The following is a 26,453-nucleotide window of genomic DNA, read 5'->3' on the forward strand; positions in this document are numbered from 1 at the left end:
CGGAGACGCAATCAGAACTGAGACAGCGCGGAGAAGCAATCTCCGGATTTCGACCACCGACAGGCCACCCTTCTTGTTGACACCGAGGATAGCTTTCTCCATCTGCTGCTTGAACGCCTGGCGCTCCTCCAGCGAGGACACCGCGCGCGAATGCTCTTCGAGATTACCAAGACCTGTTTTCGGTTAGCGAAGCACCGATCGTTAACCAACCTTTGTCAAGGACGAGACGCGCGCCACTGAGCTCTCCGTCGTAGTAGTTCTTGGCCGCGAACTGGCTCGCAACGAGGTTTGAGTTGTCAGAGGGCCATCCGCCGATCATTGGCATGAGGCTCTCCTGGCGGTCGAGTCGGGAGATGGCCTTGCAGAAGTGCAGCGCGAGTCCGGCACCCATCTCAACACTATCGACGAGCAGGACGTCACGGGACTCGTTGAGGTACGACTGAAGCATGGACTGAACCTCGATCGGCGCGCGCGAGATCGCGTTCGTGAGCCACATCTTGGCAACATTGTAAAGGTTCGTCACGATCTCATTGCGGACAGAGTAGTCATGTACGGCAAGATCTACAAGTTTGACGACGCGCAGAAGGGCGAGGCCATGACGACGGCGTACATGTCCTTTGGTGGACTGCTTCTCGCTCTCCGTGGAAGCTACAGGCATCTCGCCAACGTCGTCGTCGGAGAGAACGTCTACCTCCTCATGCGCAAGTAAGCCGCGCACATCGAGATTGTATCTGGCGTGCGGAGGGAGAGCGGACGGGGCGAGGCGTGTCGGCGAGTTTCTAGAGCAAATGCATGTACAATTACGTCTATGGAAGGAGAAAGGCCCAGCACCTTGAGGTCTATAAATGCTACAATGATCTGTCCGTTCTGTCCATTCTGTCCTCCCCGCTGCATCAGATACAGCGCCAAATCGCGAGTCAGAGAGATCAAGCGGTTATCGCGCGCCTTGGTGACGATGAGAATGTGCTGAATCCTCGAGTGGACCTTTGTCCGTCCGAGCTGCTTGCTGACCTCGCGCACGCCCTGCGCCGTGGCCGCGAGCTGGCGCGTGAGGCTCGTGGCCTCCTCGTCATCGTCGTCTGCGTCGAATTCGGTGTCAATCTCGACCTCGGGGGTGAGCGGCGGGCCCTCGCGCTCCATGCTCTGTCCGACGCTGATCGAGCTGCTCTTGTCCGACTCATATCCATTCTCGGCGCCGGGCGATGGCGTCTTGGGCACACGGGGGAAGGCGGGGGTCAGAGGTTGCGGGCGGGGGTGGCGGTTGTGCGATGCTCGAGGCTGCTGCTGCTGCGCTCGGAGCTTTTGACGGTTCGGGGAGAAGGCATGGTCGGCCTGGTTGTGACGGAGCCAGTCTTGGAGCGCTCCCTTGCGATCGAGACCGGAGTGGATGAAGCAAGGGACTGCGGGGTCGTCGGCGACGTCGGGGCTCATGTGGACCTTCTTCTTGGCGGTGTGAAAGGTCTCATCCTCTGTGCGCGAGTCGGTGATCTTGGACAGCGGCGAGGGCATGCCGGGCAGTCGGCGGTGCATTGTGAAGCGAGGTGGATCGGGGAATAGTGGTGGCGCGATATGAGGTGGTGGATGCTGCAGCGTACGAACGACTAGTCGGGAGTGAACCCAGAACAGAGTCGGACGCTGGAGCAACAATGGGGTGTGTGCTGCTGGGTGCTGTGATCTGGGTAAGGTTGGGAAAGGCGGCGTTGGAGTGCTTGGTGTCAAGATGAGGCCATTAGGCAGCAGCGGTTCGCCGTCGATAACACCCTGTGGTGAGTGAGGGAGGGCTGGCTGGCTGGGTGAGGGCTGAGTAGTGACGGGACCTATTTCCGGATTTTGGCTGGCTGATCAGGCGCAGGTGAGTGCAGCATGACTTCTCCTGCGTCACTCGGAGTACCCTCCCTCTCGTCCACTTAGGGTTCAAGTTCGGCGCGGTACCCGGACCTGGCTGGGTATTCAGAATCCAGCATCCTCCACACACCCAAGAAGGCATTCAGTCGGCATGTACCCACGTTCACCACGTTTGCTGACCAGCTGACCACCAGGGCCACTTCCTCGCTTCGGCGCCAAAAAAGTTGCAGATAGCCGCTAAAGGTCTACGCACTAAGGCTAGCATCAGCGTCATGATCCGCTGCAATGTCGGCAAGTCCCATAGACCCGTCACTTCCCTCTACCGTTACTCTCTGCCCATCTTCTAGAAACACTCTCCTGGCCCTCCACACACACACCTTCTAGCGTGATCTAACACGTATGCATGCAAAGAGAAGTGGGTGGTATCAATCACTAGCTGATAGCGGAAATACAAGATAACTAAGCAACGGCGGGCGCGGCAGGAGCCTGCTCGGGCAGCTGCATCGCCGGCACGGGCTGCGCGAACATGCGGCCCATCAGAACACCAACACCCTCAAACACACCCAGGAGAATACCACATCCGACGGCAGAGCCGAATGCTGATTTGGGACCGGCTGTATGTCAGCTAAAGCCAAGATGAGGCAGAGCTCGCAAGCTGCGCAGTACACGACGGATACCAGAATGTCGGCCCGACGCAGCTCGCTATGCGAGTATACTCACAACGGAGAGCAAGAGTTCCACCAGTCATGAAACCAGAGATGATGGCGTTCCAGGGGTCCTCCTTCTGCCTGTAGCCCTTGACGGCACAGTCAAAGGTCGAGAACAATCCACCCCAGACACCGAAGTTTCCACCGAGAACGGGAGCACGAGCCTTAATGGCAGACAGCGAACCGGCGAGACGCTCTCCCTGGAATCGTTAGCTTCAGTCCCCATTGCAAAGCTTGCGACGACCCTCGTAGTCTCCACTGTGATCCACGGCCCGCCAATAGTGCGCGGAACGCGAGATGAGAGCTAGATGGACGCTCGCTGCGCTCGCAGAAACTCACCTTGGGGCTATTCCTGGCACCCTTGATACCGTGCCAGATACCACCACCGATAGCGCCCATGGCGAACGCTCCTCCGAAGTCGTTCAGGATGACATACGGGCTGCTGTCAGCTTTCCGTTGAATACTCCGAGGCGCAGCGGTATGCGGCGCATGGGGCGGACTTAAACGGCGGCTGCGAGGTCTGCGAGCGCTCGGTCGCAAAACACAAACACAGCCGAGCAGATTTGTGCGGTGTGCATCGTTTGCGCACATCCAGCGAGGACGATGCCGCCGATACCCGGTCGAGCGGGTGGTCTGGCGAGCTCCATCGGAGGTATGTCCGATGGTCCTCTGCGCCTCTGCACAGCCGTCCGTCCACCTCCAGTTCGCAGGATACCGCTACGTCCTCGATGTCCGTACTTACCACGGGTCGCGGGTGTGGTCGGCGTGAGACATGATGGGCTAGTATGTGTGAGGGGAAGGGTGATGGACGGGGGGAAAGTGACGGCGATGGAAAAAAAGTCGAACTCTTGAGCCGAGGGTTCGTTTTATGCAATGGGTCCGTGGATGGATGCGGGTCTAGGTGCTAATGGAACAACAAGCTGTCGTCTTCGAGTGTCCCGGGTCGTTGCAGGCGATGCGGGCTGGAACGCGGTGGTGGGTGTTTTGTTGCGAAGTTGGGTTGGGATTGGAGAAATGTTGAAAACGCAATGATGAGTCGCTCGGCGGCGAGAAAAGATCGGAGAGCCAGCGCCCAGCCGTGCAGCCGAGGTCGCTGGGTGTGCGCCTGCCTGCGTGCTGGCCCTTGCTGGGTGAGCGCCCGGCGTGCCTGACTTGAGCTCTCTCTGTCTTCGAGAAATTTAAGCGGGAGGCACGCATAAGTTAATCCTGAACCGGCCGAGATTATTTGCATGGTGAGGTTGTGTGCCGCGAGCAGCGGTGACCGCGAAATGACGGCTCGGTGTTGTTGACCAAAGGTACAACTTGCATTGTCTCCTCTTGATCTCCATCGGCAGCTCGATCAGGCTCGATCGTTCGACCTCAACCTACTTGTATTACTTAGACACCACTTAGAAAACCGCAACCATGGACGAGCGCTCAAACATTGTCTTCGAGGACCGCTTCACGGTTACTGTGAGTCACCTCTGCCGTGCCGTCATCCAAACTTCGGATGATCGGGAACAAGCTCTTGCGCCGGGATGGACACAAGCTGACAGCCAGGACGTCGACCGCGACGGCAAGAAGTTCGACCGTGTGTCGCGCATCAACGCCAAGTCGTCGGACCTCGGCATGGAGCTCACCCTCGACGTCGCCAACGAGCTCTACCCGCTCAAGGTCGACGACCACTTCTCGCTCCTGCTCGCACGCAACCTGAAGCCGGACGAGATCGAGGCCGAGGAGGACGAGGAGACCGAGGGCACGCGCAAGATCAAGCGCGAGCTGTGGCGTGCCGACGACCAGGGCCTTGCCAACGACTACGACTACGTCATGTACGGCAAGATCTACAAGTTTGACGACGCGCAGAAGGGCGAGGCCATGACGACGGCGTACATGTCCTTTGGTGGACTGCTTCTCGCTCTCCGTGGAAGCTACAGGCATCTCGCCAACGTCGTCGTCGGAGAGAACGTCTACCTCCTCATGCGCAAGTAAGCCGCGCACATCGAGATTGTATCTGGCGTGCGGAGGGAGAGCGGACGGGGCGAGGCGTGTCGGCGAGTTTCTAGAGCAAATGCATGTACAATTACGTCTATGGAAGGAGAAAGGCCCAGCACCTTGAGGTCTATAAATGCTACAATGACTGACCGCGGGGGTCGAGAGTTGATGGAAGTTGATTTAGTAGGGAATGCCACTGCTCGTCAGTTTCCTGCTCTTCGTCGCTAACTTACTTTTGAAGTTTCTGGAAGCCGTCGTAGATGTCTGATCGCTTATTCTGGTACGCATTGTTGATGACGCCCATCATGTACTCAGCCGCAGCGCGTTCGTTCAGGTTTGGCGCGAAGCGGTCGCGGAGGCGATTGATCGTGCCGTCGTCCTTGAACGATGGAAGGCCGGTGCCCAGCATGAGCGCGACGGTGTCGCAGAGCTGGTCGACGTACGGTCTGATCGCGAGGAACGCCTTGATAGTGAGATCAACAAACATGCTGTAGCCCTGCGAGCCGGCACCGCCCATGAGCGCAATCATCTCCTTGTTCAGCTTGAACGAGCCAGCCTCGAACTTGATGCCTCCAGGTCCAATGTCGAACAGGAAACCGAAGTCGATGTGCACGATATGCCCCTCGCCATCGATCATAATGTTTCCGTTGTGTCGGTCCTTGATCTGGAGGATGTAACAGGCCACAGAGTACGCCGCCATGGACTGGATAAAGTTCAGGCGCGCGCGCTGGAACGCCACCGTGTCGGGACCGCCATATTTGTCGATGAAGTACTCGAGCAGGTCGTTGACCTGGGCGCGACCCATCTCGTCACGGGAGGTCGCATTAGGGACGACGTCAATGACACCGCAACCCGGCGCCGTCGCCGTGACTCGGTACGGGAACAGATACAGCGTCAGACCGAGCTGCGTGAAGACGTTCTTGAACATGGCAATGAGCTGGAGCGCGAGCACGTCCTGTCGGCAGTCATCTCCGACCTTGAAGATGGCGCTCTGCCACACGTCGTAGCTCGACGTCGCCATGGCCGTGTCAAGCTCAGCCTCGAGGTCGGCAGACTCGAGGTCGATCTTCTGCTTGCGCACCTTGAACGTCGCCATGAAGGGTGCCTTGGCATGCGACTGCAGGGGACGGCCGGACTTGCGGTCCAGGTCGACGACGACGCCGTCAGGGTTAGAGGGAAGGTACACGCCGACCTCGAGCTTGATCTTGGACATTTCTTCGTCGATCTTCGCCTTCTTTTCCGGTTTCGTCTTCTTGATGTACGGCTTGAGCTTGCCCGAGATGCTCGTGACATCGGCGAAGAAGCCGAACTCCTGCTCGTAGAACACCTGAGCCTTGCCGCTGAGAGAGCCGACAATCTTGTCCACCATGCGGTCGAGCTGGGGCTTCATCGGGTCTGGCTCCTCACCATCATCGTCACGGTACGTGTTCGCCTTCATGTTCCAGATAATCTGGTGGCAGAAGAGCTGCGAGATGTGCGACGTCTCGAAGATGAACCGCTCGACGTAGCCCAAGGCGTCGTGGCGCAGGCCCTGGACGACCTGAGGCACAAAGAAGAACGTGAGGTCGACGGGGTAGCTCTCGAGAACGCGCATGGCGTACTGCAAGAGGATTGGGTTGTTGTTGTACCTCGGCTGGAAGAGGTTCAGCGCTTCGACCGGCGGCAGAGCGTCCCAGATGAGGGCGTACTTGAGCTGTCCGCGGATAGCCGGGTCAAGCTTGTCGCCAATGAAATACGGCATAGCCTCGGCGACATCAAGCACCGCTCGCGGGTTGCCGCGAACGAGGCGCGTGATCTCGGCCCATACCGGCTGGTGCTTGAAGCGCTCGCCCATGTGCACAGCAACGGCAGGCGACTGCTTCCACGCCTTGCGGACGAGCGACGTCCACTCATCGTTGCCAACGCTGCCCTCGATGTTGCCACCTGCGTTGGGAATACTGCGACCCTTGTCGTTGCCAGGGTTGACCCAGACGTTGAGTCGATTGATCTCGTTCTCGACAAGAAGCTCCATGAGGCGCACACGGTCGCGGTGCTGGTTGCAGTAGTCCTGCAAGCTGGTAGAGCCCGTGAGGGTCCAGACAGGCTGGCGATCATTCATCGATGTGGTCCAGTGATCGGCACGGATGTGATCGTCGCGCACGGCCGCGATGAAGTCCTGCAGGAGCTTGATCTCGGCTCCTACCTGGATGCGGTTGGAGCCAAACGACCACTGCGGTCGAATGGCGAACCACGAGAACGCGGCACGGAAAAGCGCATCGCGGTAGCGCAGCTCCAGCAACGTCTCCATACGGCTCGAAGCGAGGACCTGGAAGCCGAACAGGAGGAGGGTGAAGCGCACCTCACGGGCGAGAGGGTGGGTGCTCCAGTGCTCGTATGCGTTGAGTGAGCGAAGAAGCATCCGCGCGAGGGAGATCATAATTCCCGACGCGCGGTACTTGACAGCCTGGAAACTGCTGGACAGCACCTGAATGAGGAGTAGGTGCGGCTTCAGGAGACGCTCAGCCTTCCTGAGCTCAACGTCCATGACCCTCTTGTCGGTGGGAGAGTACTCGATCGGCTTCTCGAAGGGATCGGTGTAGCTGGGGTCAGTTGATATCTAAACCCGCCACAACTCACTTCATGCTGGTGCTGAACATGCCCTTGTGAGCCTTGATAGTGGCCAGCCAGCCAGCCGAGATCTCGCCCATGAGGGAAACCTCAGCGTCGGGTCGCTGCCGCAGCAGCCACGACCAGGCGTCCACTCCCGCAGCAACCGCTACAGGAGTGAAAGCCGCGAACGGCAGCTCGACAAGATAGTGGAGGATATCGGGATCCATTTGCGGAGACGCAATCAGAACTGAGACAGCGCGGAGAAGCAATCTCCGGATTTCGACCACCGACAGGCCACCCTTCTTGTTGACACCGAGGATAGCTTTCTCCATCTGCTGCTTGAACGCCTGGCGCTCCTCCAGCGAGGACACCGCGCGCGAATGCTCTTCGAGATTACCAAGACCTGTTTTCGGTTAGCGAAGCACCGATCGTTAACCAACCTTTGTCAAGGACGAGACGCGCGCCACTGAGCTCTCCGTCGTAGTTAGTTCTTGGCCGCGAACTGGCTCGCAACGAGGTTTGAGTTGTCAGAGGGCCATCCGCCGATCATTGGCATGAGGCTCTCCTGGCGGTCGAGTCGGGAGATGGCCTTGCAGAAGTGCAGCGCGAGTCCGGCACCCATCTCAACACTATCGACGAGCAGGACGTCACGGGACTCGTTGAGGTACGACTGAAGCATGGACTGAACCTCGATCGGCGCGCGCGAGATCGCGTTCGTGAGCCACATCTCGGCAACATTGTAAAGGTTCGTCACGATCTCATTGCGGACAGAGTAGTCGTCGGTCAGTTCGAGCTGGAATGGCAACCGCTCGGAGCGGAAGTAGTGAGTGGGAGAGTACTGTGGTTAGCTACTTGCGGCCTACTAAGCTTACCTCGTCGGTGTACTGCATCTCGCAGCTGCGACGCATCAGAGTGAGGATCTCCAGAAGCGTGAAGACGACCCTGCGGTCGCACATGAGCGCCGTGAACGTCTTCAGAATAGAGCTGGCGTAGGCGAGGGCAACCTCGCGCACCTTCCTCATTCGGTGCGTGCATGCGATGAGGATCTTGCAGACCTGCTCCGGCACGGTGTTCGGCATGTTGTGCTCGACGACCTGCATGCTGAGTTGCTTGAGGAAGACGTTTGTCAGGCGGATCGCGATGCCCGTCAGAGGCGTCACGAGCACGCTCCTGTTGATCGAGTCGTTGCAGAAGTACTGCAGGATCGTCGACGGGCGGTAACGCAGTGTGCGCATCTCCTCGAGGTCGTTGATCGCGAGACAGAAGGCGAGCTGCGGCGTGCTCATGCCCCTGATGTCGGACTGGAACTTGCTCGGCACGACCTCGGTCAGCGTCGAACGCAGCTTGGAGTGAATCGAGTGCGCAAAGTCCTTGCGGAGGATCGTGTTGTACTCGAGCTCGCTACCAACGAAGTCGTTCGCCTTCTCCAGCACTAGCACGGGCGTCTTCTCGGCGATCGTCGCGAGCGCGGAAGCCTCGTGCTCAGAGAGCTGTGATCGCGATCCGCTGAGATTGAACACAACACACAGGAGCCAGAAGTTCCTGAAGAGGGCAACACACTCCTGCGACGGGTTCAGCTCGGGGTGATAGTCTGGATGGGACAAAACTTCCGCAATAGGCAGAAGCAGCGCCGCAAGCTGAGCCTTCATGTCGGCCGCACGCTTCTCGTTGTTCGATCGCAGGAGCGCCGTCTTTTTGTCCTTGTCGCGCCCGTCGTGCCCCTGCGCACCCATGTAGACGATCTGTGTCTGCGTTCCCTGATCGGCGAAATCGGTCAGCAGCTCCTGCAGGAAGCCATCGGCAGCCTGTAGCCGCGAGCCGAGGCCCTTCGCCAGCGTTGTCTGGGCAGCAAGCACGGCGTTCGAAGACAGTCGGGGGTCCTCCGGGTTGGACGATCGCGCAATCTGGGAGAAGGCACGGTAGACTTCCTGCAGATCCTCATCGTTCGCGTTAAGAGCGAGAGGAACGAGGCTTTGTACAATAGCCGATTCTGTCGAGATGTCAACGCCGCGCACTCGCTGCAGCAGCATCGAAATCGCGAGGTGGATGATCTGGGGTTAGCTATGCTAGAGGGCCTGTAAGCTCACGTCTTCACGTTGCGTATCCAAGGCCAATCTGGAGACAATCTCAACAGCATTGGTGGAGATAATCTTGCGCTGCTCATCCGTTCGCTTCCCTGACTGGAACGACTTGCCGTCTCCCATGCCCCCCATGCCACCTAGCGGCATGGAACGGATCGAGTTTTGCCCCGGTCCAATCGTTGTTCCGTGGTTTAACACGCCGAGCAACGAGTACAGCGTCGACGAGATGGCGTCATCGTTTGACGACATCTCGATGCACATGGCGAGACACGTTGATGCTGCAGCAATTGTCGGTGAGACCTCGCCTGCTGACGGCGACAACTCGCTCTCGAGTCCCGGCAGCGGCGACATGAAGAGTCGACGGAGATGGTGCGTCAGTGAGCTTCCGAGGCTCGGGTGGCTGCGGTTAGCGCGCTCAAAACACGCCAACATTACTCACTTGCGCACGACGATCGCCAGGCACACGAACGCCGCCTGCAACACTCGAGCGTCCGAGACCGTCGAGTTCTCGGACAGGATCAGCTTCAGGCGTGCCAGTTGGTCGCTCAGTCTGTCGTTCTGGTGCAGGCTGAGCAGGTTCAGCAGGTGCAGCACCGAGACGGTTAAGTAGACGTCTTCCTCGGACTGGATGTCGTTAATGCTGCTGTGCATCGTTGTTCGTCGGTCAACGACGCCGGTGCCGGCCGTGAAGCCTGATGGGTCGTGGTCGTTCAGCTCCTTCCACCAGTCCGTCGCCAGTTCGCTCGCGGCGTCAAGCGCCTGTTGTCCCTCGGGGAAAGAGTCGAGGTCAATCTCCCTCGCGGGCTCGGCGAGTAGCGACTTCGTCTGGTTCCTCCACACAGTCGACACTGTTCCCTCTTGGAAGGTCGCTTCCGGCTCGCTGGAGAAAGCCTCGTGCTCGACCTGCGGTGGCGGGAGCACGGCGGAGGCAAGGACGACATTGGCAATCTCGGTGACAAGCAAGGCGACTGCGCTCGGGCACGTGGGATACGGGGCCGTGTTGAAGACTGGGTGGTTGAACGCAGGCGTGTTGGGCGAGGCAGCCTCGCGGACGGCCTTGACGAGATTCGTTGGGGTGCCCAGCTGGATAACGGCGGACACGACGCGAGCAGTAACGGGGGTGGGGAGGGGTGGGAGAGGCACGTGCGAAAGAACCTGGTGCACGCAGGTGAGGATGGCGCCGGAGAAAACGAGGGCGGACGTCATGATCTGCTCGGCCGTCTCGAGGAGGTTCGCGATGCCCATGCCGACGTCGGCCCGCAGGCTGTCCTGGTGCATGGCATCCTTGGACCATCCGATCCAGAGGACCGCCTTGAGCAGCGACATCAGGAGGAGTGCCTGCTCGTTGGTGGCGCTGCCGGGAGCGTTGTCGCTCCCCGGCGCATTCACGACGTTGTCGGCGACATCTTGGCGTGTCGGGATGCCCTGGTGGATGAGGCCGGTGAGGAGGGCGCGCAGTCGCGGGAGGGAAGACGCAAGGTAGGGTGAGTCACTAGGGAGGGAAGAAACGTAGTGAGCAAACGCGATCGCATGGTTGATTTCGGCGTCGGTCTGCCCTACGTCAGCTTTCGCAATCGGGCACCCAAAAGCTCACCCAGTCGTCCTGCTCGTCCGTGTCGGTATACGGGAGGCCGTTGAGGATGAGGGCGAGGTCGTCGCTGTACTCGCTCTGTTCCGCAGCTCCTGAACTCTGAGCACTCTGCGCGATGTTGCCCGCGAGAGCGCTCAGAATGTGTTGATCGAGCGGCTCGTCGAGGCTGTGGACACGGGTTAGCCGGATTCGGAGGTGCGGGGCGTGGCGGTATGCTCACAAGTCCATAGCGAGAGCCTGTTCGGAGGTGGACGGTGCAGTCTGTTACGTCTGCGGGGCTCTGCGTGTGTGCTGTGGTGGCGGCGAGAAGTGGTTGGATGACGATGAGGACGGAAGCGTGTCCTTGATCCTAATTCTGGCTCTGGCTGGTCCTGCGTGCCGCCGTCAGTCGTAACCGAAATGCACCATACAGCCCAGCCTGCCCGGTATGGGGGACGCGGGCAGCCTGGCGCAGCATGCCTGGCGGCCTGGTGGCCTGGCACAGGCTAACGCGGGGCACGCAAGCACGCCAAGGCGTCTATTTGGACGCGGAACCAAATCTCTATTTGGCTTAAGGTGATCGTCACTCCAGCGTTCCGCCTTCACCAGGTGACCGCCGGCTTGCGGATTGCTTCTGCGGTACCGAAATGTTTATGGTGGCCATAGCCCAGACTGCAGACTGAATTGTGACGCCGTCGCCCCAACTTTTGCAACAAATACCACAAAAATGGCCTCGTCGAGTTCTAGTTCTTCCCAGGCCAACAGGCCGCCGACCGCCGGCAAGCCCGACCGCTTGTACGTCGGCAACCTCTCCCAGACCGTCGACGAGTACACCCTCCTCCAGGTCTTTGGCAAGTATGGCAAGATCACCCGCCTCGATGTCATGTACCACAAGACCGGGCCGCAGAAGGGCAAGCCGAGAGGATACGCCTTTGTCGAGTTTTCCAACAAAGACGTGAGCTACCTTTTTCCCTATCGAGCTGACGACAGGACGCCCTCAACGCTCTCGTGAAGCTGCACGACCGTCTGCTCCGGGGCAAGAAGCTGATCGTGACGTACGCCTCAGCAGCGCCAGCAGAGGACTTCCTCGGCCCGAAAGTGCGCCGCATAGATGCGCCAAAGCCAACGGCTCTGTCGCTCCTGAAGACGTCGAAGAAGCCGCAAAGGTGAGCTCGTCGATCTTGGTAACTGAGCTGACAGTACAGCGCAGCGCAGCAGATCGCGGCGATGGAGGCGAAATTGGCCCAGCTTCAGAAACGACCTGGCCGCTCGCCATCTCCGCCGAGACAAATCACCGCAACGGAGGCGGCGGATGCGGCGAATGCGCTCGAGGCAGAGATCCAGCGGGAGCTGCTGGCTGGAGACGGCGCGACGTCCGGGTCCTCGACGCCGGCAAAGGAGGAGCGGACATCTCGCTCGGCCTCGCCGCGAAAGCCCTCCGAGCCCTCTGACCGAGAGCGTGAGCGTGAGCGAGCGAGGGGGCTTGCGTCTCTGCCGCCGAAACCCGTGTGATAGACAAGTGTTGTAATTCGAAACTGTATGTAACATGGCATCTAGAATGTACACTAGTCCTGTCTCCTCCGCCCTTGCCTCCTCCGGAGATCGGATTATATCATGGTCCTCCGCGGGCGTATGACGCGCCCTCATCGCGCTCATTGATCATGTCAACAATACCGCGCACCCCGGCGAGCTTGTTCGGATCGAGGCGCCACATCTCCCCCGTGCCGAAGCCGAGCAGATGTCCGCGCGCGAGCATGGGGTCGATCGGGGGTTTGACCGCGCCTCCGGACGAGAGGTGCGCCTCGTTAAACAGCCCGTATCGGTGGTAGAGCTCGTCGAGCGAGGCGGGGTTGATGCCACTTCCGGGCAGGAGCTTGAGCTTGTACCCCTTCTGGCGGATGTAGGTCGTGAGCTGCTCGAGTTCCTCGAGACCCTCGAGGGCTGTCCGCGCGTGGCCCGAGGTGAGAATGCGCGTGATGCCCGGCACGGAGGCGACGGCGTCGCATGCCCGGCGCCAGTCCGAGGTCACGTCGAAGGCGCGGTGGTACGTTACTGCCTGTCAGCTATCGTCCGGGTAGTAAAGCTTGGAGATAAGGATGGAAGAATGACACGCACCCTCCAGCGGCCGGGCCGCCTGCACCAGGCGCTCGCACGCGGCCGTGTCCACCTCCCCATCCTGGGTCAGACACCCGAATACGACGCCGTACGCTCCCTCGTCCTTCGCGGCCAGGATGTCCGCAAGCATGACATCGAGCTCGTTGTCGCTGTAGACGAATGAGCCTGGGCGAGGCCGGATCATGATCTGCAGTTAGCTCCGCACACGACCTGACAATCCTTTCGCCCCCTCTCGCCCCCGCATCACGCGCATCGACCCGCATCGTCCGCGAATGAACCCGCATCGACTACGACGACGCAGCGCGCAGCTCCTACAGCGCAGCGGGTACACTCACCATCAGTTTCAGCCACGGAAACCGCTCGCGCAGTACGCGGATCAGGCCCACACTCGGCGTGATACCTCCGCCTGGTCGTCAGCAATGTCCTCCTGGAGCGGTCTGGGAGGGCCGCGGCGCGGCCGGGAGGACTCACTCGACAGCAGATTCGCGCACACCTCGAGTCTATCGCCTGGTCGCAGGTGTCGCGAGGCCCTAGATGTCAGTTTCCAGCATGCAAGCAGATGAACTTACGCGACGGCCGCGTCCAGAGAGTCCACGCATACTTCGAGGTGGAACATGGATGACGGTCAGTTGTGATTCAGATTCGACCCGTTTAACCGACCTTTGGTCGTCCGCACGGTGACTCCGCGGGACCTTGGCGGGCAGTCGCACAAGGCCGAGAGCCCGCACCCGGGACCGGATGTTGCGCCCGTCCATGAATTCGATCGCTCTCCACCTCCACCTCATTTCACCCCGCCATACCAACACGTTGAATACGACTACGGAACGGCGCTGAATACATGGCATGGGTACAGAGGTAGATACAACGGAGCATACTTATACACAGGCTTTACCTGACTTGCGAGAGGAAGTCGCCGAAGCGGTGCACGCACTCGCCGCCGGACGTGACCATCTCAAGCGCGTGGGTGATCGTGTCGCGGAACGGGCGACGGGTATGCGAGTCGATAGCCTCGAACGGGACCTTGGCGAGGGCCTCCTTCACTGCAGGAGTTGTGTTCTCGATGAGCTGGCGGACCTCCTCAATGACCTGGGTTGCGGTCGTGAACTCTGCCGAATGGTCCCGGACGCAGCTCTGCCCGTGCCGGTTCAGGCGCGCGAGGAGGTCGCGGGGGATGCTGGTGCGGAGCTTGGCGTTCTCCCGCTCGAGCTTCTTAAGCTCCCTCCCGAGGCCGGTGCGGTGATTCAAGATCGCCCTCACGTCCTCGGGTGCAAAGGACAGCTGGTTGAACCCGTTGATGAACAGGCCGTTCTTCGCCTTCACCATTGCGACGACCTCCTCGATGTCCCAGAAGTACCCGTCCGAGGTCACGAGCAGGTTCCCGCTTGCGGTCACCTCGTCGAGCGTGCTCTGGAACGCGATCGTCTTCTCGTTCTTGTACCGCTTGGGCACGACTTCGGCGGCCGTGACGTTCGGAATCGCATTCGCGGACGAGTACACGAAGAGGTAACGGAGCATGACGCAGCTCTCGTCGCTGGCAACGATGATCGTATCATGCAAGTGCTTGTGCACGCGGGACGAGCTTGCGACCTCAACGAGAGCGAGACAGACCGGGTTCGCTCCCAACTCGCTGTTCAGCCACGAAAAGGACGAAGGAGCTTTCGAAGCTGCCGCAGTCCCGGTAGTGAAAGCTGTCGGCATCGCAAAAGCGTTCCCCAGTCGGCCGTATACATAGGACTTGGACACATTCGACTGCGTAGAGAGGTAGATGCCCTCGCCGTACGCTGCACCCGCGGACATCAGGGGCGTCCTCGACGCGTTTTTCAAGTTCTGGCGCAGGATGTTGTGCCAGTTGCTCATGCTGCTGCCGTGGAAAGCGTAAAAGCTCCCGTGGGCGGCCTTGAGCGCTTCAAACTTCTCGGCGTGGGCGCGAGTCGACGTCTCGATCTGGAATTGGCGCATGGTGGAGTCCTCAATAGTAGAGGCCATCTTTGGGAAGTAGTCCTCCTCCGGCATCGAGGTAATGTGGGCGCGGTTGGTGGCGAAGATCCAGCTCACCAGGGGGACGGTGTGCGGAGAGAGCTCCAGCAATTTCTCCTTGCGCTTGGCGCCCATCTCGAGCACTTCCTGCGCCTTGGGCACGAGGTTCACCACCTGCATAAGCTCGTCGCCGGTGTACGGCTGCCCGCTGAGTCCGTTGAGGGGGAACTTGATTGGCGAGACAGTGAGGCGGTACGAGTCCAGGCACGCAGAGACGGCGAGGGTGAGGAGCAGATCGGCCACTTCGGGGTCCATTTCAAACTGAGCCAGGCTGGAGCCAATGCCCATTTCCTCCAGTTGGAAGGAACAGAACGACTGATCACAGACCGTGGGCTTGAGACCTGGGAATGGCAGAGCAGCGTCACACATTAGGCAGTGGTTGCCAGAGTTGGCGAGACGGTCGGCGAGCAACTCGGCCAGCGCGGACAGGAAGCCTTCCCCCCTCTTCTCCCACCTCTGCACGAGGTAATTTTGGGCCACTTTGCAGAGTTGAAGGCCGATAATGAAGTCGCGGCAGATGCGCTCGGTGGTCGTGACGGACTCCTCATGCTGAACCTTCACCACAGGCAATGGGGAGGTGCGACGGTATCCCCCATGGACAGAGAGGCGGACGGTGATAGGCTTGAGGCTAGTGAGGCCACTCACTGCGCGGGCAATGTCGGACAACTCGTCGAGGGGGAGGACGACCTCTATGCTGTTGGCCACCTGCTGTACGACCAGGCGAGTGTGGGCCAAGAGAGCCTTTGCCTCTTCGATGTCCTCATCAAGCATCGCCTGCCCTAGGACAGCCAAGCTATTGTCTTCTGCGTCTTCCAGTGTCAGGTCATCGCCATGGTCGAGGAAGTCGCCGGCGTCGTCGTCTGCAGGATCGCTGTCGTAGAGGTCGAGCCCGTTCACATCATCATCTTCAGAGCTTGGGGCGGCGAAGGGATCCGTGTCCGAGCCATCCTCCCAGGTGATGAGGTCGTCGGTAGGCTCATCCATGATCTTGATGGGATTGCTGGCTGACCCCCTGGAGATGTCGTGAGAAGAGTCCAATGTCAAGTTCCGCTGATGAGAACGCTTGGAGCGCTTCGCAGGCGGCTGTGAATCGCTCATTGCGACAAAGGAAGATCAATGATGGAGATGTGTGGGGTTGGAACTTGAAGGTGGCCACGACGACTGTGAGTGCGAGAAAGGAGGGCAGGGGGCGGAGGGGCGCATGTCTGGGAGGATGTTAGCGCTGCACACGTCAGTTGAGTCAGGCGACGACGATCTGTCGGCTGTCGCCCGGTAGGCGCACTAACTGGGCTGCTCTGCCGCTCCTCGACTGCGGATTGTGCCTCCCGCATTGAAGTACAGCTGAATACTTGTCATATTCTTCTGGACAGCTCAGCATTGTTGTACGTCAAGCTGAAGCTAGGTAGCTCAGCGCTTCAGTGGGTGGTGTCCTCTCGCCAGCGTTCCATCGAAACCGTAGACTTGAATCCTTTATCGTAATCTCGCCCGCCTATCTCCTCCGAGATCCAGCCATACTTCCTGGCAACCCCGGATCGTTCAGCACTCTGTGTCCCTTCATATGAAGTCGTCTCGGTCTGAGAGGAAAGGATCGATGCTCCGGCCGTCAATGAAGGGCTGTTCGACCTGCTGTTGCTATCAAAGATGCAAAATTATTCTTGTCCCTCTATATATCCGCTTTTGTATGTGTCGACGGCATTGTTCGAAGTATGGAAGTGGACGAGCATCAGGTCGTGCTGATAATTCTGGCTGTCTTGTCCTCCTTGTGCCACTCCTCGACGCCTTGTGAGTCTTCGCGTTCAAGGTTGGAACCTCAACTCTGATTTGAGGACGGGTAAATCGCACACCAATGACATCAGGTCACGCCTGGTCCGCAGTTTCGACTGACACCCAGGCCCCACTCACTGTTAGGGGGCACGCTGACTCGCAGCAACCGCTGCACGAGGGTGCACGCAGACACGCACGACACGTTGACACTGCATGCACCACCGCCGCAACAACGGTAACGCAGCCCGGTCTGATTCAGATGTCGCCGCGGGTTTCCGAAGGGGCTGCTGCACTTCTCTGTCAGCAGCCGAGCCTAGTACGACGACGCTAAGCGCTAAGTTTGAACGACTGCAGGAGTGACTGACCAGTCGCGTGCCTCGGAAGACCTGGAACGCCTCACCGGATCAGGTGGTGGCCCAGGCTGAACGCGGTTGAACGCGGAGCCTGGCGGAGTGGAGATTCCAGCCCTCGGCGTCTCTAGCGATCGACGCACTTTGGTTCCGGCTATTCGGTGTACTGCACCTCCCAACGTCACATCCGCCTGTCCATCGCCATCTCTTCACTTCTAACCCTCCAACAACATTTGCGATGTCTGCCCCCATGGCCAGCCCAGGCCGTGGAGGCCGTCTCGCATCGAATGGTCACTTGTCTTCTTCATCTTCGAGACCTGGGCCCTCCACGCACCCGCAAGCAATGGCCTTCGACGACGGGGAAGGCGATATCTCATTGTCTCGGTCCGGCTCCCACTCGACTCTCGCCAGCTACGCCGCCCTCGGTCAAAGCCAGAACCGGCGAGCCAGCCCTGCCCTTCCGTCATCTCCAGCTTGCAGAGACGTGACTTCGCCTGTTCCGCAACGAATGCTCCAGAAACGCTGGTCAGCGAGCCTTGGAGCCAGTGCGCACCAGCAACGCACTGCCTCCGCTACACTGCCGGACCCAACCAATGGTGACTCCCCGAGCTTTGGACCCCGAAATAGCACGTCTACTGGTCCATCGCCAGCGCCGTCTCTCAATGCGCCCGCAGTGCACAGCAAAAACGCTCCGCACAATGGGGCTGGTAGTGCTCCAGCCACCGGGCGTAGGGGGATCACGCGATCACATTCTCTGAACGTCCGGATACCGAGCGTCGATCTCTCTACGAAAGACGAGTTCAAGTCGGCATCTAGTGCGACGGCAGCGCAATCGCCGGATACCTGGGAGGACGACCGGCCGAACAGCGACAGCGCGGAGACGGAGAAGCCGCTACCGTCTCCACGACCACCGCCGTTAGTGGACGACAAGACGGCAGCTGCAATGAGCCGTTGGGTCAAGGAGGTCGTGGTGTGCAACTTTGACCTTGAGAGAGGGCCAGTCGTCGAGCGAAGAGCGGTCGGACGGCGTTGGGGCCCAGGAGAGAAAGAGAATGTGTGAGTTCAGCGTGCGATCTCGGACCCTGGCTGACGTCAAGTGCGTTCTCGAGCTTCCCCGACACATCGCTCTTCAACGAGGGGAGTATCCAGTTCTCCTTCAAAATTCGCGAGCTCCAGCCAGATCCGTCGTCTTTAGCTCTTCCGGAACCTCCGTCTCCGGTAGTCGGCACTTCCGCCCTGCCCATGGCGGAGGGCACGAAGAGGGCGAAAGCCGAGGAGTATCGTGCTTGGAATGAGCGTGGTCGAGAATGGCTCTACGGATTCGTCTGGTTTCAGCAGCGGCGGGATCGGGGGATCGCACGAGGCTATATGCAGGTGAGAAGGTTCCGTTTAGAGCGTACTGACCCCGCAGAAATCAGTCGTGATTCTCACTCACCTCCCCTTCCCAAAGCTCTTCGCCAGCGTTCTGGACCATGTTGCTCCCAGCTTCTTCAAGTATGGATACTCCGCCCTTGAAGTGGCGTGCCATGCTTTCGCGAGCTGGCCCGATCCCACGCCGGATACAACCCTGACCCTGCCGCTCCTGTCCAACGTGATCGAGGCAAAGCTGCCCGATAAGATTAACAGCCCTCAGGTCGCCCCTAACAGCGATATCGTAGGTTCTTGCGCTGCGGCAATTGATTGACGCCAGATCCTCGCATCCGTGCCTTCCTCCACGCCACTGCGCGCCTTTGCGGCCTTCCTCCCGTCGCTATGGTCGTTGTGGGAGTGCTTAGTCTTGGCTGAGCCCGTCCTTGTCATTGCGCCGGACCCACGCACATGCTCTGAAATTGTGTGGTGGCTGCGCGAGCTCATCCGACCCATTCCCTTGGCGGGCGATTTCCGGCCGTACCTCCACATTCATGATCATGACTTCAGCCTCCTCGTCAACAGCAACAAGCCCCAACCTGGAGTTGTTGTTGGTGTAACTGTGAGCTGCTTAGGTACCGCGTGCAGCTAATGACAGAATCCTTTCTTCCGTAACGCCGCATCTCACTGGCCGAACGTCATCTCGATTCCTGGCGACAGCCGTCCGAGTCCAATCGTTCCGCGCAGCGCAAAGACCCCGACCACACCGAGTACGGCCCAGCCTCCCAAGGGCTTCATATCGAAACGCCACAGAAGTATTTCGAAGGACCGTGTTCTGCTGAAGAAGCTGGAAGCTCTAGTGACTGCTGGCCGGTTAGACGACCCGGAAGGCAACGAGGCTCTCCGGATGCACTTCCAGCAGCTCACGGAGCGATTCCTGGCACCGTTGAACCGGTACTTCCAAACTCTGGTTCCTCATAGGACGACAAAGGGCCTCTCGATCCCGTCGGACGGCTCGCAGCTGATGCCACCGCCCCCGCCTGCGCTATCGGTGTCAGCGCTGAAGCCGTTTTCGCTGCCGACGTTTTTAGCACACTTGAAAGCGCACGGGCCGAATCCATTGGCGTTCAAGACTAGAGGTCTGCAGTCCAAGGCCCGAGTGGAGTCCGACTTCTATGCGTCCTTCTGCATGTCTCCGACCTTTGCGGGGTGGCTTCAGCAGCGAGTCGAGAGTCTGGGCATCGCAGTCGCGAATGCGAGCGGCGCATCTGCGACGATTGGGTATCAGGGAGGGAGCAGCCCGGGTGTGTCACCTACGGGAATGCACCACTTGAGCCCCGTGCCCAGTAGCGTGGACACGCGGTCGAGCCAGGACACGGGCGAAGACGAGGACGCATTCAGCACGAGCAAGCTGAAACAGTCGCTTCCGAACCCGCAAGACATCCATCACACCCGATAGTAGTGTTGTACCATCAAAATCACACCATAGAACATTTTGCATGTTTGTCTTGTATCTCGAACTCTTGCTGTGGATGGAGAATGGGCGTTTGCACTGTGCCCAGAGGACGGTCCGGGTGTCTTGGCTCCTCACGTGGTGGCTGATAAGAGCAGTCCTGAGTGATGGAGAAGGAAGGCAGAGTGTGGGGCACGGATGCGTCAGCGGGGCGCCCACCTTTGCACCCTGTGCGGCATGAGGATTGAGGAAACGGAGATTGGAAGGATGGGCGCTGGGCGCTGGGTGTGTGTTATGGTCACTGTCTCAGCCGCAGTGCGCCAGGGCATTGACTGGGCCGAGCAAGGGAAGCATGGGCGACATGTGGACGGAATGGGTCCAAGCCCGGGTATTCAATTTCCATGGCCACCCCGCATGCGTCTGTTGTTTCCTTCGGTCAGCCGGGGTAAAACTGAATACGACCGGAAGTTGCGGGGGACGTGAGTGGGGCTTTCACCACCCAGGGCCAAGGATGCAGGATGCAAGGATGCGCCAGGAAAGACAAAGACCGCAGCGCAGGTCACAGAGGTCACAGCTGGGCCCCGACGATGGTGGCGTCCTGATTCATGTTCGGGCCAGGGTTTGCGTGCTCCTCAGTGACTGGGGAATGGGACATGCCCTCCGGGCAACTGGCCCACAACTTGGCCCAACTGGGCCCAACTGGGCCCTCGGGGTCACTTGATCAGAAACGCACGGTGATGACTTTCCGTTATGGCATGCTTCCTCGAGGTCCGCAAGCCCGCAAGGATGCTCCTGCTGCTCCTGGATGTCTTGCGAGCAAAGAGCAGCGGATACAGCGGCGTACACGGGTCATATAACGTCGCAGCGCGACACGGTGCACACCCGGTTCTCCCCCTCACGTTCATTCATCTCATCACTACTTCTTCACCTTACTTCACCACAGCTGTTGTTCCCCCCCGCCGCCCTGGACGTTCGCCCCATCTAACCGCTGACCCGCTCGAAACACCCATCATGTCCAAAGAGGGCATTACTCACTACGAGGGGTACTCGCCATACACCTTCGAGGACCCCCACAGCCCGGTCGAGAAGCACCGCCCGCTGGCCGAGAACGGCCTCGACGGCGCCGTCACGAACGAGAATGAGCTCAACCAGGGTTTCTCTTGTGCGTTTCCTTGTTACTTTAGAGCCAGCTGACAAGCCAGTGCCGTCCCTTCTCGCAGTCGCGCTCATGCTCGGTGGAGCATGGGCAAACTTGTTCAACACGCTTTCCACCACAATCGTGTTCGGCGGGGTGTGTTCACTGTCCTTGCAATGCTGACTCCAACAGTCCGTCATGCTCCTCTATGGTCTCTGGGTGACCTTCTTCGGCATGTTCGCCATCTACTTGACTGTGAGTTTTGAGTTTTGCCCGCGGAGCCGATGTATGCGGCGGACTCGGTGTATGGAGTGCGGCAAGCGTGCGGCGTGCATGCTCCGTCGGAGCCTGACCCGGGGATGGCCGGTTATTTCGAGCATGATGATGCGATCGCAAGCTCGGCCAAGCTGGGAGGCCGGTGGAAGCTCCAATGACCGGAATTCATAGGCAAACCTTAATGACCCTCATGTTGCGTAAGACACTGACGGGCAGCTCGCCGAGTTCACGTCTAGCTGGCCGACATCGTCTGGGCCGCAGGAGTGGGCGTTCCAGCTCTTCCCGCGCAAGATGAAGCGCGCCGGGTCGTACTTTGTCGCCTGGTCGCTGTCGTGTCTCTACCTCTTTGCCACGATGGCGAGCACGGTCATTGTGTCCAAGCAGATTGCTGGTTTGGCCGCGTACCGCGACCCGACCTACGTCCCTGAGGCGGTTCATGTCTGGGCCATCAATGTCGGCATTCTCTTCGTGTGCGCGCTCATCAACCTCTTTGGCATCCGCGCAATGCACTCTATTCAGACTTTCTCGCTGTGCTGGTTCATCTGTGGCTTTTTCGTGTGGCTCATCGTACCCCTCGTCAAGGCCAAGAACACCGTGGGCTACACCCCCGCCAAGGAGGTGTTCACCAACAATGACCTCAACCTCTCTGGCTGGAGCAACTTTATCGCGTTCATGATCGGGACCGCAGGCGTTAGTGCCGGCTACGGTATCCCTGATGCAGTGACGCACATTGCAGAGGAGACGAAGCGCCCCGAAGTTGACCTCCCCAAGATCATGATCATGTCGCCCCTCATCTCCCTCGTCACCGCGACGGGCATGTGCCTTGCTTTCCTCTTCTGCAACGTGCCCCAGATCACCATGGCGCTCTCGCCCACCGGCGTCCCCTTCATCGACTTCCTCGACGCCACCGTTGGCAACCGCGCTGGCGTGACGGTCATGGTCGTCATTCTGATCTATGCCCAGTTCGTCGCCTGTCTCGAGTGCCAGCTCGCCTCCTCGCGTACCCTCTTCACCTTTGCGCGCGAGGGCGGCGCCTTCTTCCCCTCCATCCTGGGCCGCGTCAACCTCACCCTCCAGGTTCCCGTCTGGACGGTCCTCTTCAACTTTGTCTTCTGTGCCGCCCTGACGCTGCTTCTCCTCGGCTCCGAGACCGCGCTCAACGTCTTCCTCAACTGCTCCGGAACCCTCGCGCTGTGCACTTACGGCCCCCTCTTCATTGCCAGCATTGCGTCCCGCCGCAGGTTCTTCAAGGGCCCCTTCTCCCTCGGCCGGTGGGGATTCTTCATCAACATCACCGCCCTCGTCTACCTCGTCTTTGTCGTCATCTTCTGGTTCTTCCCGTACATGAAGGCATGGAAGGGGGACAACAGCATGTTCAGTGAGTACTGCCTGGAGCGAGCCGCAGGCGAGCGCAGGCCGAGGCGTCTATTGCTTCTCGCCCCATCTCATCAGATTCGGAGCTCTAGCTAACGCACACAGACTACAACATCGCCATCGTGCCCGGTGTCATGCTCCTGGGCTTGCTCGCCTGGTTCGCGAGCGGCCGCAGGACGTACCTGACGCACCGCACGCTGATCTAATAATCCTAAATCATAGCCATAGCCATAGCCATCACAAAGCCGGTCTTCCTTTCTTTTTTCTTCTTAGCTTCCATAGTAAACAATCAAAGTACACTCTCGGTACCACGTACGAAATGTAATCTAATAATATGGTCCGGGCTGGCTGCTCAGTCTTAGCCTAGCCTCACTCCGATACGAGTCTGTTCCACCTTTTCTTACAGTGCGTGTCTTGATGGGCTAGCGGCTATCCTGTCGCTCTGCGAGGATGAATCAATGGGGAGTGGAGGGGAAAGGTAGCGGGGTTCCGCTCGCGGCTCGGGGTCTCCGCCGAGAAACCCTGTCCTCCCGCACGCAATCGATAAGGGTTACTCGTTTAGAGTTGCAGGTTCGGGTGCGGTTGGCGTGTTCTGTGCCTTTTGCGTTCTATTCTTGCCCCATTCTTGCTTGTCCGCAAGCTACGTTTGCCATTCGCCGGAGGACGTCAAACTCCGCCCACCACTCGGACTCTGGCGGGAATCCCGGCACACATTGCACACCTGCACACCGGGGTACATCGCGGGCGCCTTTCACTTCTCTAGGCACCGACCACCCTTGTGCTTCTAGGTACGCAATGACTAACATTACGACTTGCCTGTAATTAACAAGGCACCCACCACTTTTCCACTTTCGAACAACGGCATCGTCCTCTCCCTACCCTAAAGCTGGCTGGTCAAACCGCGCTCCTGTGTGTCGGGGTGATAATCTCATGTCAGACAGAGAAACAGAGGTTTGGCGGAGACCTGAGACCCGCGTCAGTCTCACTTCCCTCCTTGTTACGACTGTCCGCCCAGAATTCCGGAAGGTGTGCGGAAAGCCCAGGCACAGCGGACAGCGGCCTTCGATTGGTTTCACGTGTCCACCCTTGGTCTTACACGTACTCCGATGAGCGTAATCCGCCTTCGACCGGACATGCGGAAACTTGCGGCCATGCCGTCGATGGCCGCCTGTTACCCCTTCCCTCGCTCATCTCGTAGGGGGAAGAGCGGGATCAAAATCCAGACTACTGTCAATTTCAGAATGATCACTACACCCTGACATTTCTTAATCGACCCCAATGTTAAGATTAGACACTACACGCCCGCTGTGACCCGTGACAGAACGCTACACTGATTAGAATTTTCTAATCAGATTAGAAAATCGCCGATTAGGAACTTGTTTGGGAGGTAGATACACCCCCTCTGTGACCCGTGACATAGGACTACAGCAGGGCTGTGACCCGTGACAGGGTGTAGTGATCATACTGAATTTTACAGTATGCCCCTGCGCCCTCGATAAGATAAGAATTGAAAAATTTGATTCCGCTAAAATTTCGGTGGAGCAAAGGTGCAAATTTCTACCGCCCACCAAAACGACAGCCGGAAGTCGCTCTCGATGTAACTCGGTCGATTTTGGGGTTGGCGATGCAAAAGAACGCAAAAAAGAGAGGTCACGACGGGGATCGAACCCGCAATCTCCTGATTGACGCAATCGTAGTCAGACGCCTTGCCATTGGGCCACGCGACCTTGGATGTTGGAGAGATTGTTGAGTGGTTCTGTACCGTCGGGCTTGAACTCAATTGCGGGAACGGTGGGGTGGGATGCGGGCTTGTGAGTTCTTGGACACTGTTGACCGAGGTGGAGAGTGAGAGAGGGGATGAAAGAGGGTAATGAGTGAGTGGAAGTCGATGTTAGAGTCGCGGATGATGAACAGTGAGGAACCGACTCGCCGAATCGTCTGACTACCGCTGTAGACCAGGTCAGCAGGCTCACGCCCCGCTGATCACTGGCCTAGGCCTGCGCCAAGGCAGCAGACATAGTACTTCTTGCCAGCTCAACACTTCGTCTCAGCACAGTAGCTGCCATCATGCCGGATACGACGGCGCAAGACCACGGCCTCCTCGCCCCACCGACCGGTAAGCTGAAGGAGTCGTCCGTTAACTGACGCCCAGCTACCCAGCGGCCACTTACGCCTGTCCCATGCGAGACGTTCCACACCCCGGTGGCAACAGCAGCGGGCACTCCATATCCCTCCCCTCGCCCAGCCTCCGCACCTCTACCACCAGACGTCGAGCGCCTGCATGAAGTCTGGGCCGACCTGCGGTCCCTCCTCGATTCTGAACCTCCAAACACCGCTATTGAGTTCGCCAAGCGTGCCCAGAAGCTCTGGAGTATTGTTGTGCAGGGCCTAGAGACTGTGCAACGTAGTGACCCAGACGATGAAGAGCTGAAAGCCGTTCTGAGGGAGAGCAAAGGCCGTCAGCGGGTCGTCAAGAGCGCAGCGCTGGCTGCCACCTCAGCCGACATAGAGGAGAAGCTTAAGGCGTTCGCTGAGAGTGCAGAGAAGATCAGAGAGCTGGTGGACCCAAAGGTGCTCGAGCGTGGTCAGTAGGCCCTACCTGAATGCATGCACTTGACGACAGTTGCCTTCTAGCCTTGGACCTCACATTTTCCGGCAAACGTCGATATCAACCGACGTATGCAGACAGCGCGCCGAGCGCCGCACGCAGCCCGTACGCCTTCTGCACCAATACCTGGAAGTGCGCGTGGAGGCTCTGCAGCTGTGCCTGATGCACGGCAATTGGCGTGCGCACCATCGTAGTCCAACCACGCACCTGCTGTTCCTGACGGACAGCGGGTGGATAGCTGGCTTCGAACGCGGAAACGAACATATGGATGTGATTAACGCAGGCACCGAGTCGGGCCACGAGCGTTGCAATATCCCCATTACGAGAGGTCAGCGCCTCGACGCGGTTCAGGAGGCGCACACACTGACGAACGGCCAGGTCCTGGAGTTAGCTAACGACTGAGATGGGAGGAGCTGAGTAGTGAGGAACAAAAGGCCTGCAAGGGTGGGGACGTACGATCTGATATGCGGTCGAGGGATGAAGGACATGGTGCTGTGATCAGCTCGTACGGAGAGGCAGACAGCATACACGCTGGAGGACGAGGGTGAGGCGCTCAAGCTCGCCCGCCAGTTGGCTGGATTCGGTATTGATCTGATCGAAGGTGGTGCGTTCGCCCTACGGTTAGCTGGTAGCGGGGAGGCTCGTACGGAGTCGGCGCAGCGGTCGTTAAGGTAGGTCATCAGACCGTTGCCGCTGTTCATGGCGGCGGTGAGCTGGGTTTGGTTGCCGAGGTAGACGACGCTGGAGGAAGTCGACCCAGAGATGCGGGGATGACTGGACTCGCGGCTAGATCTTCTCGACATGTCGCTGGCGGAAAAGGGAATCTTGAGGTGCTGTTGGTGGTGAGAGCAATGTCGGAGGAAAACAACAGGTTTTGAAGAGCGTTGACGGATTTACTTGGAACAACGTGCCGCTCCAGTGTGCCAGCGCAGCAGCGCTCCGTACTCGCCCGCAGAGTGCAGTTGCTCACTCAGTGCGAGCGAACGACTGCGCAATTGTGTCCATCACAGCTCACGGTTTGTCTCCAGTAGGAGCGGAGCACGCCAGCCGAGGGGTGACGAGGACTGAGGAACGGTGTGGGAGGAGTGTGTGGCGCGTGTCGTGCGAAGCCCGCCGACTCCGCCACCTCGCACCCCCCTCCACGTTTCGCTTCTCCATCACTCCATCAGCGAGCACCCATCAGTGCCCGCTTTTCGGCCAGCTAATCCCAGATGCTTTCACAGTGTATCCA

General features: G+C 59.2%; 10 protein-coding genes and 1 non-coding gene across 11 annotated transcripts; 5 read left to right on the forward strand and 6 right to left on the reverse strand.

The window, feature by feature from the left end:
* Positions 1-163: 163 nt before the first annotated feature.
* A1Q1_03007 (phosphatidylinositol 4-kinase) lies at positions 164-1,530 on the reverse strand (the record flags this gene model as incomplete). Its single annotated transcript, XM_014324236.1, has 2 exons — positions 164-779; positions 902-1,530. The coding sequence occupies 2 exons, from the start codon at positions 1,528-1,530 to the stop codon at positions 164-166; spliced, it is 1,245 nt and encodes a 414-aa protein (XP_014179711.1).
* Positions 1,531-2,304: 774 nt separating this feature from the next.
* A1Q1_03008 (import inner membrane translocase subunit) lies at positions 2,305-3,326 on the reverse strand (the record flags this gene model as incomplete). Its single annotated transcript, XM_014324237.1, has 4 exons — positions 2,305-2,459; positions 2,566-2,752; positions 2,892-3,063; positions 3,295-3,326. The coding sequence occupies 4 exons, from the start codon at positions 3,324-3,326 to the stop codon at positions 2,305-2,307; spliced, it is 546 nt and encodes a 181-aa protein (XP_014179712.1).
* A 630-nt stretch (positions 3,327-3,956) lies between these two features.
* Positions 3,957-4,520, forward strand: A1Q1_03009 (DNA-directed RNA polymerases i, ii, and iii 17.1 kda polypeptide; the record flags this gene model as incomplete). The annotated part of the gene is made up of 1 exon (XM_014324238.1): positions 3,957-4,520. One exon carries the CDS (start codon positions 3,957-3,959, stop codon positions 4,518-4,520), a length of 564 nt encoding a protein of 187 aa, XP_014179713.1.
* A 232-nt stretch (positions 4,521-4,752) lies between these two features.
* On the reverse strand, positions 4,753-11,012 carry A1Q1_03010 (uncharacterized protein; the record flags this gene model as incomplete). The annotated part of the gene is made up of 8 exons (XM_014324239.1): positions 4,753-7,102; positions 7,158-7,515; positions 7,731-7,905; positions 7,985-9,130; positions 9,200-9,584; positions 9,633-10,744; positions 10,788-10,950; positions 11,005-11,012. The coding sequence occupies 8 exons, from the start codon at positions 11,010-11,012 to the stop codon at positions 4,753-4,755; spliced, it is 5,697 nt and encodes a 1,898-aa protein (XP_014179714.1).
* A 478-nt stretch (positions 11,013-11,490) lies between these two features.
* On the forward strand, positions 11,491-12,214 carry A1Q1_03011 (single-stranded nucleic acid binding protein; the record flags this gene model as incomplete). Its single annotated transcript, XM_014324240.1, has 3 exons — positions 11,491-11,718; positions 11,778-11,929; positions 11,974-12,214. 3 exons carry the CDS (start codon positions 11,491-11,493, stop codon positions 12,212-12,214), a joined length of 621 nt encoding a protein of 206 aa, XP_014179715.1.
* Positions 12,215-12,375: 161 nt separating this feature from the next.
* On the reverse strand, positions 12,376-13,062 carry A1Q1_03012 (uncharacterized protein; the record flags this gene model as incomplete). Its single annotated transcript, XM_014324241.1, has 2 exons — positions 12,376-12,815; positions 12,879-13,062. The coding sequence occupies 2 exons, from the start codon at positions 13,060-13,062 to the stop codon at positions 12,376-12,378; spliced, it is 624 nt and encodes a 207-aa protein (XP_014179716.1).
* Positions 13,063-13,766: 704 nt separating this feature from the next.
* Positions 13,767-16,013, reverse strand: A1Q1_03013 (putative: hypothetical protein; the record flags this gene model as incomplete). The annotated part of the gene is made up of 1 exon (XM_014324242.1): positions 13,767-16,013. One exon carries the CDS (start codon positions 16,011-16,013, stop codon positions 13,767-13,769), a length of 2,247 nt encoding a protein of 748 aa, XP_014179717.1.
* Positions 16,014-17,267: 1,254 nt separating this feature from the next.
* Positions 17,268-19,835, forward strand: A1Q1_03014 (uncharacterized protein; the record flags this gene model as incomplete). The annotated part of the gene is made up of 4 exons (XM_014324243.1): positions 17,268-18,085; positions 18,139-18,403; positions 18,441-18,683; positions 19,035-19,835. The coding sequence occupies 4 exons, from the start codon at positions 17,268-17,270 to the stop codon at positions 19,833-19,835; spliced, it is 2,127 nt and encodes a 708-aa protein (XP_014179718.1).
* A 780-nt stretch (positions 19,836-20,615) lies between these two features.
* On the forward strand, positions 20,616-22,820 carry A1Q1_03015 (uncharacterized protein; the record flags this gene model as incomplete). The annotated part of the gene is made up of 4 exons (XM_014324244.1): positions 20,616-20,991; positions 21,050-21,120; positions 21,457-22,618; positions 22,720-22,820. 4 exons carry the CDS (start codon positions 20,616-20,618, stop codon positions 22,818-22,820), a joined length of 1,710 nt encoding a protein of 569 aa, XP_014179719.1.
* A 1,441-nt stretch (positions 22,821-24,261) lies between these two features.
* Positions 24,262-24,341, reverse strand: A1Q1_t321. The gene has a single exon. It is a non-coding gene; the product is annotated as a tRNA-Arg (tRNA).
* A 340-nt stretch (positions 24,342-24,681) lies between these two features.
* Positions 24,682-26,100, forward strand: A1Q1_03016 (uncharacterized protein; the record flags this gene model as incomplete). Its single annotated transcript, XM_014324245.1, has 5 exons — positions 24,682-24,730; positions 24,827-25,198; positions 25,249-25,354; positions 25,738-25,826; positions 25,883-26,100. The coding sequence occupies 5 exons, from the start codon at positions 24,682-24,684 to the stop codon at positions 26,098-26,100; spliced, it is 834 nt and encodes a 277-aa protein (XP_014179720.1).
* Between the last annotated feature and the right edge of the window lie 353 nt (positions 26,101-26,453).

The sequence above is a fragment of the Trichosporon asahii genome, assembly GCF_000293215.1.
Source record: "Trichosporon asahii var. asahii CBS 2479 unplaced genomic scaffold scaffold00051, whole genome shotgun sequence".
Lineage (NCBI taxonomy): Eukaryota > Fungi > Basidiomycota > Tremellomycetes > Trichosporonales > Trichosporonaceae > Trichosporon > Trichosporon asahii.